The sequence below is a fragment of the Typopeltis vanoorti genome, chromosome 8 (assembly GCF_054136105.1).
Source record: "Typopeltis vanoorti isolate ZY-2024b chromosome 8, IOZ_Tvanoo_1.0, whole genome shotgun sequence".
Lineage (NCBI taxonomy): Eukaryota > Metazoa > Arthropoda > Arachnida > Uropygi > Thelyphonidae > Typopeltis > Typopeltis vanoorti.
In genome coordinates, this window is record NC_143556.1 from 26,904,349 (window position 1) to 26,922,005 (window position 17,657).

Sequence of the window (17,657 nt, forward strand, 5' to 3'; positions counted from 1 at the left end):
TTTTCAGCATGGCAGGATCAGGACCATACCAGGAAGGCATATTCAGCAGATTTTTTAGTGTTTCTTGCATTCACTTTTGCCTTTGTTTTTTCTATGTGTGTTTTATATGAAAGAGTGCAATCAAGAGTCACACCAAGGTAGATTGGGTTCCAGGAATGTTCTATATTAGAGCCTTCCCAAGAAATCTGTAGCTTCCTGTTGGCTTCCTTATTGTTCAGGTGGAAAAGGCTAGTCTGGGTTTTCAAGGGGTTTGGTTTTAATTAATTACTGCTATAATATGTGGTTAGACTATTTAAGGCAAGTGATAGATTATTATTTTTATGGCTGTATAGCCTATTTTTGTTTAGGAGTGCCCCCTTTTCACAATGTCATTGGTTTTTTACTCAAATCTTAATGCATAACTGATGTGTTATAAAAACATGATATATGAAGAATAATATAGGAGGAAAATTCAGACACACCTTTTTGGGTGTTGTTGGCTGTCTTCTTATCTCGGTGATATGCATTCATCTGCTGTTAAGCTGTTATAGGAGGGGGTTTGGGAAAAGTGGGGGGAGGGTAAAGCAATGTGGGAGAATTATTTGAAAAAATCTTTTTTTTTATATGTATAATATTATTATTATGAAGGGTGGGTAGAGAGTGCTTTGGGGGCGGTGAGAGAAGGATCTGAAAATAGAAACTACTTTTTCGGCGAAGAGGAAGGATTGATGGGAAAAGGTCAGGGCGGGAGTAACGGGGTGTGAGCTGTTTCAACAGTGTGTTGTCATCGGAAGTCGTGGGGAAAGTCCCCTCATGGGGCAAGTGATAGAGTAGTTTCAATGGACTTCAAATTTTTTGATTGAGTGGCTATGGCAAGGTCATCAGCACAGATAAAATTTCTAGTTCCTGGAAAGAATGGGGAGATAATTGATGTAGATGTTGAAAAAGTAATGGTGATAGCACACCTTCCTGGGGGAAGACATTGTTTTGGGGATGCCAGCGGCTCTTCCTACTCCTCAGGTCCACAAAAAAAAAGCATCCGTTTGACAAGAATGATTGGATCAGGAGGACAGGGCGATAATTTCTAGTTATATAAGATAACTGAAATTGGGTTTTTATTGGTCAGAATTTGATTGAACTAGTAACTGACTAGTTTCGCCACATTAACTGGTGGCTTCTGGGTTAGATGAATATATGTATATCAGCTTAAAACAAACGAGCTAAGATTAAGAATCAATACATAACTGAAAAATGAAAAATACTGAATTCATAGGAGCTATTACACAAATACATGGAGCGTGGATGCTAACACTTGGTCAGACATTGTTAAGCAGGCGCATCCTATAATTAGCTGCAAAATTAAACTCTGATGTGTGTGTGAAGAGATCTTATGAGTGATTTCCAGATATCACCAAGGATTCCTTGGTTTCTGTTCAAGATGCCTTGTGAGTGGATTACTATTGCGGCTTCTTTTATGTTGTGGGAGCTATAGTCATCTTCTGTGTATGGCATAATACTTTTATGTCATTAAATGTTATGGTTAGTGTTGGAAAAATGGAATGCTAAACCAGAACTGTCCTCTCTGTTGTTGTTGATGTCTTCAATGTGCTCTTTTTTGTCTTATTTTTATATTTCTTGAAGTTTATCTGATGTAATTCAGGCCACAATGGTGTTTATTGAAAATAACACATTCTGTACTGTCTTAATCAGTTTGAAGGCTACCCGAATGTCGTTGGAGGAAGTTGGCAGTTTTTTGGGAAAGTATGTCAAAAGGAATGGAAATTGAAGTCCTGTAAAGAGTGTCCTGGATTTTTTGTGGAGAGGGGTTGGAGAATAGTATTCTTTTTGTATTTTTTTTTTTTTTTTGGATATCTATTGTTAGTTAATATTAGGAGAACGAAATTTAATTTTTCTGTTAATATTCTTTCATCTCTTATAATAGAGATCGTCCTATTCTTCAGTATATGTATAATGCTTAATTTCTGTGAAATATGGTGTAATGAGGTGAAACACATTAAGACCAATGCTTTTGTTTTGCAATTAACATGTCCAGAAAAGGTAATTTCCCTTCATTTTCAAGTTCTAAGGTGAACTTGATTTTATGGTGAAACGAGTTTATGGATGTTAGAAAATCACATAGCTCTGACACGCTGTGTTTCCATATTATAAATATGTCGTCAACATATCTCCACCACACTGATGGTTTAGGATTCGTACATAATAAGATGTCATTTTCGAACATTTCCATGAATAAATCTTCACATGGAGGAAATAGAGGACTTCCCATTGCAAGGCCTGAAAGCTGTTTGTAGATTATTTCCATTCCACCTGAAGAAATTTGAATTGAGACAATGTTTATAAAGTTGGGAGATGTCTTGAGGAAACAGATTTTCTATGAGAGTCATAACTTCATTCACCAGGACGTTTGTAAATAAAGACAGCATCTAAACTTGCTAGAATGTCTGTTCATGATATGGAGATTTTTCTTAGCTTTTCAACAAAATGCTGTGTATTTTTGATATATGCATGTATATTTCTAATGTGTGCAAGATGTTTGCATAATAAATAAGTTGGTGAACTTATCCCATCTACAATCGGACAAAGAGGTATATCAGTCTTGTGTACTTTCGGCGATCCATATAAATGTGGAGTTAACGGATGCACGGATTTCAGTTTCCTCTTAAGATCTATGGGCCATGTGTTCATGTTATGAAGAAAGTTGTCAGTTTCTATATGGTTCATTCAAGTAGGGTCAGAATCTAATTGACAGTAAGTAGATGTGTCAGAGAGTAAAATTGAGATTTTTGATACATAATCCCTTGTATTTAGGATGATGGTAGAATTACCTTTGTCGGCAATAAGTATTATTATCTCTTGGTTCTTCTTTAAATTAGCCAGTGCTCTTTTTTTCTAATGGGCTAATGTTCTTTTTTGGAGGATAAGAAGATGAGAGAAGAATTGCAGTCTTTAACCTAATAACATTTGCAATAGGTTCAGGAAAAAAAGTGAAGGGCCTTCTTGATGTTACACATAATGTCCATTTTAGGTATGTACTCTGGACAAAGGTTTCAATTTTGCAGTCACTAGACTGCAAAATTGAAACCTTTTTTAGGATGCTAACTTCTGCAGGTGTTAAATTGTGATCTGAAAGGTGAAAGGTTGAAAACAACCTTATTATCAGGAAGGGTAGCTCTTAAATTAAATCACTTCTCATATAGAGCATTAATTTTTTTTTATATGTCTGTTCTTGCTATTTAGGAATGTTCTATTGTATGTATCATTTATCATATTGTCCAGATGGGACCATAGGTGAGCATCTATGCTGCTAGAAATAATGTAGTGTAAATCAAGGAATAATGAGTCAATCTGGCTTAGGGCAAACCTTGTGTATTGTATCTTCTCATGTAATAATGCTAAAGATATTTTCCAACAGATCTGTTTGGCTCTTCTAGAATGGAAGTGTTCTTTGATAAATAAAAACTTCTGAATTATATTATTGTTTCTACATTTTTTCAGAAACATAAGTTGATTCAGAAGTTTTGCTCTCTTGCATTTAAGCTGTTCTAGTTTACATACCTTTCTTTTGACTTCCAAATCAAGTCCATTCATGATCAATGTTATTTTTGACCTAAAATGTGGAAAGGCAGCTGAAATAGGAAGCTGATTTTTGGCCAGAAATGCTCAACTATGTATTTTCATATCATTCTGTGTTGTAATCAATACCATGAAAACAAATTAACACATAAGCCTTTCCAAAGCATGTATGGAAGTATAAAAGTTTCACAGTGGTTACACTGCATAATTCTGAATGTCTGGTTAGAAAGACAAATTCAATTGACTGGAGTAAAGTTCTTAGAGTGCTCATCTATAAAAAAAAAAAAAGGAAATAAAACTTAATGTAAGAATTATACAGAATTTTCCTTACTATATGCAAGTATATGTGAGACAGGGTTGAAAGAAATTCTGGAAGGGAACTTTGGAGAAGAACAAGCTAGGGTCTGCCCAAATAAAAGTTGATAGTATTAAGACTTTAAGAGTGTTGTCTTAAAGTGAACATTAAGATAAATAGTTGAAAAATCAGAGTGATGTAACAACAATCTGTATTTTGATTCCATAGATCTTTTAAGAGGAGCACATGGAAAGCTACCAAGAGAAAAGCTGTTCAAAATACGGAAGTTATAAACGCAGCATTTTGAACAACTCCCATTTACACCATATATGGTGAAAATTATTGTTATCATAAGAACCCATGGCATCACAAACTCATCTAGAAGGTCCCTTTTGTTATACACACAGCTCATCAAAAAGTGTCTTAAACATATTCAAATTCTTTGCAGAAAATATGCTCTCAGGCAATGCATTCCAATCATTCACAACTCTCCATGCAAAAAAACTTCCTATTTCTCACTCCCTTGCTCACACTCCTTACAGCTTCCAGGAATGACCTCTTGTTCTCCCCCAATCACCCAGCATTTCATGAAAAACCTCTTCAACGTTAATCCTATAACAACCCCATACTAACTTGTACATTCTATCATATCACTCCTCTTTCCTATCCACTAGACTCTGCAATTTGCAAAGTCTAGTGGATAGGAGGAAGACGGATGATATGATATGAAGAACGGTTTAGACAACCGTTCTTCATATTCAAAATTCCAGAGATCAGAAACTATTTTAGTCAATCGCCTCTGGACACTCTCCAACATTTCATCCTTTTGAAAACAAGGTGACCAAATCTGTGCACAGTAATCTATATGTGGCCTAATCAAATCCTTATACAATGGAACCAGAATCTCCTTACTTCTACAAGTCAGTGTCATCTGCATCATTGCCAGAATTCATTGTGTTGTCCTCGCAACTTTGCCAATATGTCATTTAAATTTTAAATCCTTATCCACAATCACCACAAAATCTCTTATTTCCTCGATCTCCAACAATATATAACCACGAAGAGTTAATTCTACATTCCATCTTTGTTTTCCAAACTTTAAAACCTTACATTTTGCAGCATTGAACTGGCACTCCCAATCCCATGTTCATTCATTCAGTCTATTCAAGTCTTCCTGTAAGGTCACAACATATGTCTACTTCTTGTAGTTTGCCCCAACTTTGCATCCTCTGTAAACAACCGAATATCCCCATTCAAATATTATCCAATATTATTAACATACAACAGTGGCCCCAAAACAGACCCCCGAGGCACAGCACTAGTAACTTTCCTCTTCTGGGATATTGTTCCCTCATTCACAACTTGCTGATATCTATCAATAGGAAAAACAACTTGCAGTTTTTGCTAAATGTTATTGAAAGTCGCAGTATTTAGTGCATATCCGCATTTAATAAACGCTAATATTAAAATGTGTTTTTTTCTACTCACTTCAGCACCCCTTGAAGAAGGCACCCCAGTGTGATGCATCACCTGCTTACCATGTTAGGCCAGCCCTGAGTCTGTCTCTCTGATGATATCCATGCAACATTGGATGAAATATATTGGAGTTTTTGAACAAAATTCTATATATTTTTTGTACATGTGTTTTTTTTTTTTTATATGCCATAACAATTGTTAAGCTAAGGAAGCAAATTTTACTGCTTTCTGAAAAGAAACTGCTGAAATGGTCTGCAAATGGACATGAAAAGGATGCAGATTTTTGTTAGCAGAAATGATTTGCAAGAACGGAATAAAATATTTTATGATCATATATCACATGACACTATCAGTAAAGAGATTGTACCCATAAAAGATGTGCATATTTTGGGATTTTTCAGAACATTTGACAAATTTTTATTTGTCAAAGGGAGCTTCAGTGATTCAATATAGCATTTTGAATTGGTAAACTGTTATTATGTACCCACAGAAAAGAAAAAGTAACACTAGGGGATCTGTTTCAAATAAAAACAAAAAACACAACTAGCGAACCTAAAAAAAAATTTTAAGGAATTGAATATGAAACTTCACATCACTGAACAAGCTAAAAGATATGAACATGTAGCTGATATTGCATAATGATGTAATCTGTCAAAATCAACTGTGAGTTATCCTTTCTTTTAGTGTTTCACTTTATTTTTAAATAAAGTGAAACTTTATTTAAATAAAGTGAATAAAGTTTATTTTTAAATAAAGTGAAAAAGTGAAAATAAAAGTAATTTATGGTTTTGTTCTAACATACGAGAGTGGTCTGAAACATTCTCAGCCTCGACCACAGATGGCAATACTATTCGCAAGATTTTTTTTTCTAAGTTGGTACATCTGTCATAAGCATCCATGTGAAATCGGAAGTCATTCTATCAAGTAGTTAGTTTAATTCAGCTGTCTGAAGCAAAAGTGTTGTCTGTATCCCTTTAAATGGATAAAATTGAGTATTGTGTGGTTATAAAATTCTTTGTAAAAGAAGGTTTAATGCCAAAAGAAATTCATTCGAAGTTCATAAAAGTTTATGAGCACTCTTCTCCTTCGTTTTCGACAATTAAGAAATGGGCTGTCGACTTTAAACGTGGACACACCAGTCTTGAAGTTGATCCATGTGAAGGACATCCAAAAAGTATAACAATACCAGAAATCATTGATCAAGTGCATGATATTGTATTAGATGACTGGCGAGTCAAAGTGCATGAAATTGCTGAGACTATAGGCATTTCAAAAGAATGTGTAGGATATGTTTTGCATGAAGAATTGCATATGAAAAAGCTTTGTGCAAGATGGGTGCTGCACTTGTTAACAGTAGATCAAAAATGCACTTGCATGAAAATTTCTGAACAGTGCTTGGAGTGTTTTAACAAGAATAAAACTGATTTTTTGTACTGATTTATTACTATTGGATGAGACCTGAATTCACCATTACACACCAGAATCCAAACAGCAGTCCAAGCAGTGGACAGAAGCCAGTTGTTCAGTGCCAAAGAAGACAAAGTCAATTCCATCAGCAGGAAAGGTCATGGCATCAGTGTGTTGGGATGCTAAAGGCATTTTGTTTATTAATTATCTTGAAAAGAGTAAAACAATAACTGGGGAATATTATTCTGATCTTTTAACCAGACTAGATGTAAAAATTCATGAGAAAAGACCCTGTTTGCAGAAAGAAAAAAATCATTTTTCATCAGGACAATTCACCTGCCCACAAAGGTGTTTTGGTAATGGGAAAATTAAGGATCTGCACTATGAATTGTTGGAACATCCACCCTATTCCCCAGATTTGGCTCCCCTCTGACTTCTATCTTTTCCCCAAACTAAAACTCTTCCTTGCTGGTCAGCATTTATCTTCGAATCAAGAGGTGATTGCAGCTGTAGAGGAGTATTTTGCAGATCTTACTGAGAACCACTACAAGGATGGGATAATGGTGCTGTAGCATCACTGGAATAAATGTAATAGTCTTAAGGGAAATTATGTTGAAAAATAAAAAGAATTTTGAAATTATAAATTTGTTTTTTCATTGTTAGGCCGGGAACTTTTCAGACCACCCTTGTATATGCTATCTTGACAAAAGCATTTCTCAACATTCTTTGTTAGAACACCATCTATATGTTATATCATTGGAATAGCAACATTTAGATAATTTGATAGAAAAAACTGCTGGTCCCCATTGCTTTCCAATTGGGAAATTCACAATTTTTTATTTATTTTTGGTTCCAATTAATCACAATAAGCAGACACCAACTGTATTATACTAATCTATATGGCTCTGTCTAAGCCATATAGATTATACTAATCTATATGGCTCTTCACAGAAGTCTATTAAACCAAACTTTGTTTCCCTAAAGTCACAATATGATCTTAATTCATTGGAATTTTCTTCATTCTACCAGTACACACATTCCATAGAAATTTGAGCATTGTATTCTAAATACAATCATATCAATGTCTTAAAAGAGTTACCACAATAATTTCTTTATAGCTATATGTCTTCTCAAAAATTATAGGTGGTTTGCATGTTTATTTCACGTATACATACCTACATACAGATTATTATGCACATATACCGAGATTACATGGTTGTTGGCAGGAAAAGAGAAGTTATTGTTCCTTTTTAAAAGCTTTAATAAGGCCAAATCTGAATTATTGAATGCAGATCTGAGAAAGAGTGGCTAACAAGAGTGATAGGACTAGATTCTTTTTCTTGGAGTGTGTTGAATATGTGGAATCAGTTGCCAGAGGTGGTTGTGACTGCTTTGTCAGTGAATGAATTTAAGGAGAGGTATGACAGGTATGGATATCTTGCTTCAAACTATTGCCAGTGCTATTAACATATTTGGTAAAGATTAGCTGTCTATGGATGGATCTAGGACACCTCATCCACATGAAGATGAGTCATCATATTCTGCTTGCATGAGGAGATTCAGCAATTAAACTGGTTTTCCCAGACTTGCAGATGGATAGTATATTTGACTGAATCTGAAGGTAATACATCAGGAGTCTCCCAAAACAGATAATGAATAATTTAACTACTACTTACTCCATAAAATAATGTCTGGAGGGAGACCAAGTATAACAATACGTGTGGGGAAAACTTTCAAGGTCATGCATGGCTAGGAGGCTGAGCACTTCCTGGGTAGGCTTCAGGTTCACAATTCTTTCACCGCTACTGCATAACAAGACAAATTTGAGCACAAACACTTCTCAGGCATTCTATCTTGCATACCATGGATCAATGAGTCTCCATACATCCCCACCTCTTACCAATGTGTTTCTTCCTTGCTCACTTGCATTCCCCCACCTCTCTTTCCTCTAACAGTTCTTTCTTCATTCTCCTTACTTGTTGTCTTGTCATCAAATAATCACACTTATAGTATCTTTCTCCAAACGTTTACCTTTGGAACACTTACAAGTGTTCCAGTCTTATGTTTGGAAGATTTCATTCTAAGACACTATTTTTCACCAATATTCCTAACAAATAAATCTGAAATTTACTCAAGCTTTACAATAATATTCTCACATTTTGGGTGCACTAAAAACCTTCCTAAGATTGCTTGATGTTATGCCAGAAATGGGCACTTAGGTCAAAGATGCTCTGTGAAGTTGATATATATATATATATATATATGTATATACACACACACACATATATTAAAAAAATAAAATTAAATTAAATTAACAGCCTATTTATCTACCTACTGCAGGGTAAAGGCCTCTCCCATTGTGGGAGGTTTTGGGTCTACAACTCCCATGGTGACCAAGTCCATATTGGGAGAAGACAATCACAAACATCCATGCCTACACAGGATTTGAACCCGCAGCCTCTTGGCTGGAGAGAGGATACGCTAACCACTTAGCCAACTACATATATATATATATATACAAATATGTGTGCACGCCCACACACACAACGAATAATTTGTATTTATGACGACATATCTTCTTATATAGTTCTTAACAGGTCCTTAAGTGTCCATAACTATCCAATGATATGGCAAGATATATGAAAAGTAAACAGAATAAAGCATTCAAAATTATAAAAATTATGTTTTTATGAACAGAAATAATTTAATCATCTTACCAGTTTTAAGAAAGAAGAAGTTTTTATACTCATTAAAAGCTATATCCATTAATCCTTCACCCAGACAATAGTTTGGAAATACAAGAAACACAATCTTCAGTACATCATGCACATTTTTAAGATACTGCAGAAAATATATTCAAAAAATAAAAAAAAAAAAGAAAGAGAAAAATGTTACCTTTTTTCTTTTGTAAATACACAATATTATTTTTATACAACAAAGCACATATAAAGCATATAAACATCTATTAAAGTAAATTGCAATGATATTTAACATCGTTTCTTCAATATTATTATTAATATCTGACCATGATATTGTGATGAAGTCAAAGGACTCATCACAGGAGGACCACATTCTCTCATGCAAACAGATCATTGACTTGCATTCCCCTCACCATTCACTCTCCATGCAAAGAAACTTCTCCTCACTCCCCCTGCTCACACCATCCTTATACAGATTCCAGGGCTGTCCTGTTCTACTTCTGTCTCCTTCTACTCTATGAAAAATTTCCTCCATGTTAATCTTGTAACAATCCCCTCTACTACTTATGTCTCAATGATATCCCCTCTCTCTCTCTCTCTCTCTCTCTCTCTCTCTCTCCTCCTATTCACAAGGCTCTGCAACTTGTATTTCCTCAATATCTCCTCATATCTGACATTCCATAGACCTGACAATGACTTAGTAAGCCTTCTCTGGACCCTCTCCAATAAATTCTCACCCATTTGAAAACCAAGCAACCAGATCTGGTTGCTTGGTTTTCAAATGGGTGAGAATAGTAGTAGTCCATATGTGGATCAGGCCACACAGTAGTCCATATGTGGCCTGATCAAAGCCTTAAACAAGGGAACCATAATCTCTTTGCTTCTATATGTCAATGTCCACCTCATCACTGCCACAATCAGTTGTAATATTCTTACATTTTTAGTAACATGATCTCTTAACTCCAAGTCTTTGTCAACCACCACTCCCAAATCTCTCATCTTTTCTACCTCCTTCAAAATTTCTCCATTAATTGTATATACACCATCACAAACTTGCCTAACAAATTTCAAGACTTTGCACTTTCCAGCATTAAACTGGCAGCTCCACTCACTTGACGACTCAAATAATCTACTGAGATCACAACATATCCTCTACTTCTCATAACTCTTCCCAAATTTTAAGCAATGGCAAACAGTTGCACATCTCCAGTTAAGCTGGTCCCAATGTCATTCATATATAAGTTAAATAATAATGGTCCCAAATTGATCTTTGTGGCTCCACTAGTAACCTTTTGGGATACCATATACAACCTATTGATACCTACATGAGAGTAAATCAGATATCCAAATCATCTATTATCTAATCCCATCTGTTTCAGTTTAGCTACTACCAGCTTGTCATGTGGAAGTATATCAAGAGGCTTTAAAAAATCTAAGTATATCACTGTATATGCATCTCTCATATTCAGTAAATATGTCACCTCGTTGTAATACATAAGCAGACCTTTTAAAAAAAACCATGTTGACCATCATAAAAAATAAAGAATGCTGCTATTATTATTAACCCATTTCTGAATCTTAGTTCTCACCTCTCTAATATCTTAAGAAAAATTCCAGAAACACAGACTGGAAGCGTCAGTCTTATTCTCCCCCCCCCCCCCCCAACCAAGTGATGTGGAACAAGTTTTTCCAACTTCCACTGCTTTGGGAGTAACTCTGCAAGACTCATGTTAAACAGGTGTGCCAAAAGTTCCATTAATGACACAGAGTATTCCTTCTAGAAATGTGACAATATTGTGTGAAGTACAGGCTGGCAGGGCAGGATATTTAGTGGGATTTTGCTATAAGCCAGGAAACAGAGAGAGAGTGAAGGGCAAGAGATATTTAGGTAGTTGAGTTTGGCAAGTGAAAAAAAGAGTGGTGTGATGAGAGATTTTAACTACAGCAGTATAAATTAGGAAGAGGAAACAGCATGTATACTAGCATTGAGTGAATGGAATTTCTGGAATTCTTGAGGGACAAAATGTCTTCGGCAACATGTAGTAGAAGGAACATGAGGTTCAGGAGTTTCAGATTTGGTCACAGCATCAGAAAATCTGATTATAACTGAGATGGTATCTCCTCTCTTTCTTCCCCTACTGGTTGGAGAGTCCATGTGGATTTGCCTTGGAATATGAATAGACGTGCAGAAGTATTAAAGAGAAAAAAATGCATGTGGAATTATAAGGCAGGTGATTATAATAGTCTTAGAAATCTGCTTGGGGAAGTTTCATGAATGGAGCAATTGGAATGGTGAGTTAGTTTGCAGGATGATTTAAATAAGCTGGCAAAATGGGTAAAAGATAATGGATGTCAGTTCAATGTGGAAAAGTGTAAAGTTATGCATTTTGGGATTAAAATATTACCAGCTGTGTACTACATTGATGAAACGGTACTCCAAGAGATTGATGAGGCTAGGGACTGGGGGGGGGGGGTGTTTGGTGGATAGGGAGATGAAGTTCAGAGAACACATTGCTAAGATGTCCAAGATTGCACATAGGATTACTTGGTTACTGAAGAACACACTAACATCAAGAGATAAAGAGGCTATTATTCCCCTTTATAAGGCATTGATACTTCCACATTTGGATTAGTATGCTCAAGTCTGGTCACCTGGATTCCTTAGAGATGAGGAGGTTGTGGAGAGGGTTCAGAGGAGAGTAACTAAGTTGGTGACTGATGTAAAAAATGCTCCTTACGTTGATAGATTGAGAGCTTGTGGATTGCAGCGGTTTGTTGATAGGCAGAAAAGAGAGGATATGATAGAAACATTTAAATTACTAAAAGGTTTTTATAAGATTGATGCATGGGAAATATTTCATCTGTGTGAAAGTGATGGAAGAACAAGAGGTCATCCCTGGAAATTAAGGAAAAGTGTGGTAAATGAGTGGAATGCATTGCCTGACTCAGTTGTGAGTTCTTCGTCTGTAAATGAATTCAAGAAGAGAGATGATAGATATTGTTTTGATAGTTTGGGTTTCCCACAATGATTCTACTGACTCCATGGAGATACCCATAATAATAATAATAATATCATCAGTGCTTGGGAACTTGTGAAGGAATAATTATTAGCAGCAATAGCAAGTTGCATACAGTGAATGAAGAAGAAGAGAACACAATTTGGTGCAAAGTGGATGACAAACAATATCAAATGGGAACTGCAGGTAAAAAAGAAGTTATGAAAGAGATATAAGGAGAGCAGATGCATGAAGAATATAAGATTCATGCCATTAGGGTGAATAGTATGGTAAGGAAGGCAAAGCTGGAATAGATTTACCTGAGATCCCAAGAAAAGTCTAAGGAATTCTTTCATTATGAGGCGAGTAGGAAAAGGAGTGACTGTGGAAGAATGATTGTTGGATAAAAATGGGAGTAGAGTAACTGATGTAAATAACATAGTGGAGTTTTTCAATGAACAACCAGGCCTTCGACCTGGCTATATCTAACACGTGGTTTAAGAAGAGAGTTGGACACCTGATAAGCTATAAGAGTGGGGATGGAATGGGTCAGATTGACTATATTAAGTGCTGTAGGAAACATCTGAAGGAGGTGAAAAATTGTAAAGTGATTAATGGAGAAAGCTTAGCGGCACAGCACAGGTTGGTTGTGGTAGATGTCATATAAACGGGGAAAAGAAGAATAGACGGAAGTGGCGGAAAGATAGGAAAATAAAGTGGTGGAAATTGGAAGAGCAAGGCCCAAGGAATAAGTTTAAAGAAAAGGTACTGAAAGAAATGAAGTTAGCAGAGGTTGTGGAAGAATGGTGGGATGTAAATTAGGCAGATTATTAGAAAAATTGGAGAAGAGGTGCTCGGTATAACATCAGGAAAGGGGCCGCCCAAGGATAAGGAGGCATGGTGGTGGTGGAATGAGGAGGTGCAGTTGGAGATCAAGGAAAAGAAAGAGGCAAAGAAAAAATGGAACATGACTGGAACTAAAGTCGACAAGAAGGCATATAGATTAGTGAAAAAAAATGCAAAGAGAGTTGTGGCAAGAGCAGTTGACGAGGTTTATGAAGTACTGGAGAGAAACGGTAGTGAAGCTCAGTTGTTGAGAATAGCAAGAGCTAGAGATAAGGCCTCAAAAGACATAACATCAGTCAAGCAGATAAAGGATGCCTCAGGAGTAGTATTACAAGAGGAGGACAAAATTAGAGGAAGATGGAAAGAATATTTCCGTAATCTGCAAAATGAGGAGAATCTAAGAGAGAGGTATGAGGATGGAGAGGCAAATGAAGGATCAATGCAGGACATCAGCAGAGAGGAAGTGCTTTGGGTACTGAGAAAAACGAAGAATGGAAAGGCTGTGGGGGCAGACCAGATATCTGGGGAAGTGTGGAGAAATCTGGGCAGCGACTGTGCAGACATGTTATGGGATCTGATGAGGAAAATAGCAGCACAGGAAAAGATACCAGAGGAATGGAAGAAAAGCATTCTCGTCCCAATCTATAAAGGAAAAGGAAAAGTTGTTCAGGATTGTGGCAACTACAAAGGATCAAGCTGATGTCACACACATTGAAGATATGGGAAAGAGTAATTGAAGGAAGGATACGACAGGAAACAAAAATTGGTTAGAAGCAGTTTGGATTTATTCCAGGAAGAGGGACAACGGATGCAATATTTGCGCTAAGACGGAGAAATATAGGGAGATGCAGGTGGAACTGCATATGGAGTTTAAAGACCTGGAAAAGGCGTATGACAGAGTGGCCAGGCAGGAGATATGGAGGTGTATGAGGAAGAAGGGAATGTCAGAGAAGTACGTGAGATTGGTGAAGGAAATGTATGAGGGAGCAAAAACTCAGGTCAGGTCTAGTGCTGGCATGACAGAGGGGGTTCCCCATTGTCGTCAGGCTCCATCAGGGATCAGCTCTGAGCCCTACCTCCTTGACCTGGTCATGGAGCATGATGTTTGGCAACGACAATGTTCTTTGCGAATCATCCCAAGAGAAGCGTGAAAAGACCCTGGAAGAGTGGAAAAAGGTATTGGAGGGGCATGAGAATTAACTGGGTAAAGACTGAACATATGTCAACGGGGAGTTCCGAGGATATTGGCTATACAACTGGAAGGTGAAAGGTTAACTTCAGGGAAGAAATTCAAGTACCTCGGGTCGGTGGTCGAAAGGAATGGAGACCTGGATGAAGAAATACAGCACTGAATAACATGCTGCTAGACGAACTGGAGGAAGATGAGAGGGGTGCTGTGCGACAAGAGAGTGAGTTGTAAGATGAAAGGAAAGCTATATAAGATGGTGGTGAGGCCAGCAATGCTTCATGGAGCAGAGATGTGGCCTATAACAAAGGCACAGGAGAGGAAGATGGAGGTGACAGAGATGCAGATGTTGAGATGGATGAGTAGTGTGACGAAGGACAGGATAAGGAATGACTACATCAGAGTAACGGTCAAGGTGGGACCGATCGGTAAGGAGGTACAAGAAAGCGGGCTGAAGTGGTTGGGTCATGTAGAGAGGAGTATGTTGGTAAACGAGTGGAGTGCATGGAGGTGGAGGGAAGGAGGAAAAGAGGCAGGCCCAAGCTCAGGTGGAGGGATAAGGTGGCAGAGGATCTTAGGGAGAAAGGATGGAGTCGGGAAGATGCCCTGGACCGGAGGACATGGAGGAAGAACATTAAAGATGGAAACGTTTCCTATCTTTAATGTTCCCATCTTTATAGAAGAGGTTGTTCAATGAACACTATTGGTGTATTTTCATCCTAGAGAAATAGGTTTGAATACTAGAGGAATGGAACAAGTTTGAGGTTTAGAAGGGCAAAAACACTTCTAAAAACATCACAGGTATTGAGAGAATGTGCTAAAGAACTGACAGCTCCATTCAGCTTTTCAATGAGAGTATGGCCATGGGAAAAATGCCCAAACAATGGAAGAAGGGTAACACAGTGCCCTTGCATAAAGGTGGTAGCAGACTGGAAATGTCAAACTATAGACCAGTTTGTATTTCAGCAGCATTTTTTTTTTTTTTGGTCCACACACAAAAGGCCATATGACCTATAGCACATCAGTGCTATATGTGGGCAAGAGGAACAGAAGAAGGAAGGAATCTGTTCACATTTTGCTTGAACAGCTGAGGGTTGTAATCTTTGGGGAAGGCACTGGGGAAAGACTATTCCAAAGGACAGAAGTAGATGAAATGAAAGAGAAGGCAGTGAAGCTGGTTTGGTGAGTTTCAAGGTGGACTGTAAAAGGGTGTTGGCTTGCGGTGGCTCTTGTTTTAACGATTTTGGAGGAGAGTGCAGGAATAATAGTGGCCAATTCAGCAGAGCACTGTCCATGAAAGTATCTGTAGAAAAGGCAAAGCAGAAACTGAATATCTGTGAGAGAAGGATTGAAGTGGTATGTGAGAAAGGGGTCATTAATTAGCCAGACTGTGCTCTTCTGGACAGAAATGAGCAATCTTAGAGAGGATTTTCATGCACCAAGCCAAATATGGGAGCAATACTCAATGGCTGGTTGGATTTGGGTTTTGTATAGAGTTAGCAGCTGTGAAGTAGTCTTGTGCAAACAGTACACCAAGTTTTTTTGCAGCTGCAGAAGCTATAGTTGAAATATGGTTGTGCCAGGAAAGATCTGAGGTGCAGGTCAGTCCAAGAAGAGAAATCCAAGCTCTTTCTTGCAAGAGATCAGACAGGACTGTGTTTTGGTGGAAGTGAAGTTTACAAGGTCATTGCCCCACTGAGGTATAGCTAGGAGATCTGAATTCAGGTTGCTGGTCATAGATCTTGAGGATTCTAATATTTGAGAACTACAAGGTTTGTCAAATGAAAAGGAGGAATGAAGTATACTGTCATCAGCAAAGCTATGGATAGGATTGGAAGTCTGAGAGAGGAGGTTATTTATATACAAAAGAAAGAGTGTGAAAGAACAGAACCGTGGGGTACTCCTGCATTGGTGGGGAAATCTGAGGAGAGTAAACTGTCCACGGTGACATGTAGTGAGTGATCAGTGAGAAAGTTGGTGATCCAGTTGCAGAGTAAGGAAGGCAAACCATAGGATAGCAGTTTGTTAAGTAGGCACTGTATCAGACCTGAATGAATGCCTTTGAAATGTTGAGGGCAACCACGTGAGTTTCTCCAAATTTCTTCATGGCCTGAGTCCAGTAGTGAGTGTTGAAAGCAAGAAGATATCAGATACACATTGTGAGTGGCGGAATCCATACTGCTGGTCACTTATTAATTCTTGTGACTCTAGGTGATTCAAGAGTTAGTTGTTGATGACCATCTCCATAGCTTTAAAAAGAGCAGAAGTGAAAGCAATTGGACGATAGTTCATTGGTTGACTCTTATCACCTTTCTTTGGGATGGGTTGGCTGTGGACCTGTTTCCATGTTGTAGGGTAGATGCCAGTTGAATAGACTAGGCTGAAGAGGCAATACAGGATAGGTGTTAGTTCTGAGGCACCATTTTTTAGCACAATAGGTGGGATACCACCAGGACCAGATGCCTTGTTTGTGTCCAGTTTATTTAGAATTCTTTGGATTTCTTTTTGTCAGAAGATAATGGGTGACATGAAGGGAGCCATTCTTGGTAGAGTGGAAGGGAACTTTGCACTGCTCTTCAATGCAGGTATTAGAAGAGAAAAGTGATGCGTGTAAGTGGCCTGATCTTTAGGTGAGGTAATAGCACCATCCAAATGTGAGAGCGGTGGAAACCTCAGAAGTTGCACCCAATGGCCTTCGCAAGGGACAAGAAGGAGCAACTGTCATTTGGGCAAGAGGTGCGTCTACGGCATTTGGCCTTTTCAAAGTCTGACTTGAACTTGGTGATGATTCTTTTATGACTATTGCAAGCTGCAGTGTAAGCAGAGGTTTTTTCTTTTACAGCATTGGCACACTTTTTTAAGACCCAAGGCTTGGATGGTGGCTGAGTGCTTGGAGTGGAATGAGGGATGAAAGCCTTCACTCCTGTGAGTATGATTTCTGTTATTCATTCTCTGAGCAGGTGTTTTGATCAGAAGTAGGTGAAGCAGTAGTAAGACCATGGGAAGGAAGAATAGAAGCCATGGAGGTACTCCCAGATGGCACCTTTGTAGTGCCAAAAGACATGAGACTGTGAGCTGGTGGATGAAGGTAGTTCTGTGGCAAAAGAGACTTGTATGAGGTTATGGTCCAAGTTACCAAGAGTAGAACTGACAGCCACAGTATACCTGGAACTGGAACT

The 17,657-nt window shown here is 37.8% G+C and overlaps 1 protein-coding gene across 2 annotated transcripts in view; it reads right to left on the reverse strand.

Moving 5' to 3' along the window:
* LOC150103869 (ATP-binding cassette sub-family A member 2-like) overlaps positions 1 to 17,657 on the reverse strand; it is a 975,482-nt gene that overhangs the window by 234,071 nt on the left and 723,754 nt on the right. For both annotated transcript variants that reach the window (XM_090397162.1, XM_090397161.1), the window contains exon 37: positions 9,469 to 9,592. In XM_090397162.1, coding sequence (XP_090253288.1) covers positions 9,469 to 9,592 — 124 coding nt within the window. The remainder of the gene's footprint in view (positions 1 to 9,468; positions 9,593 to 17,657) is intronic.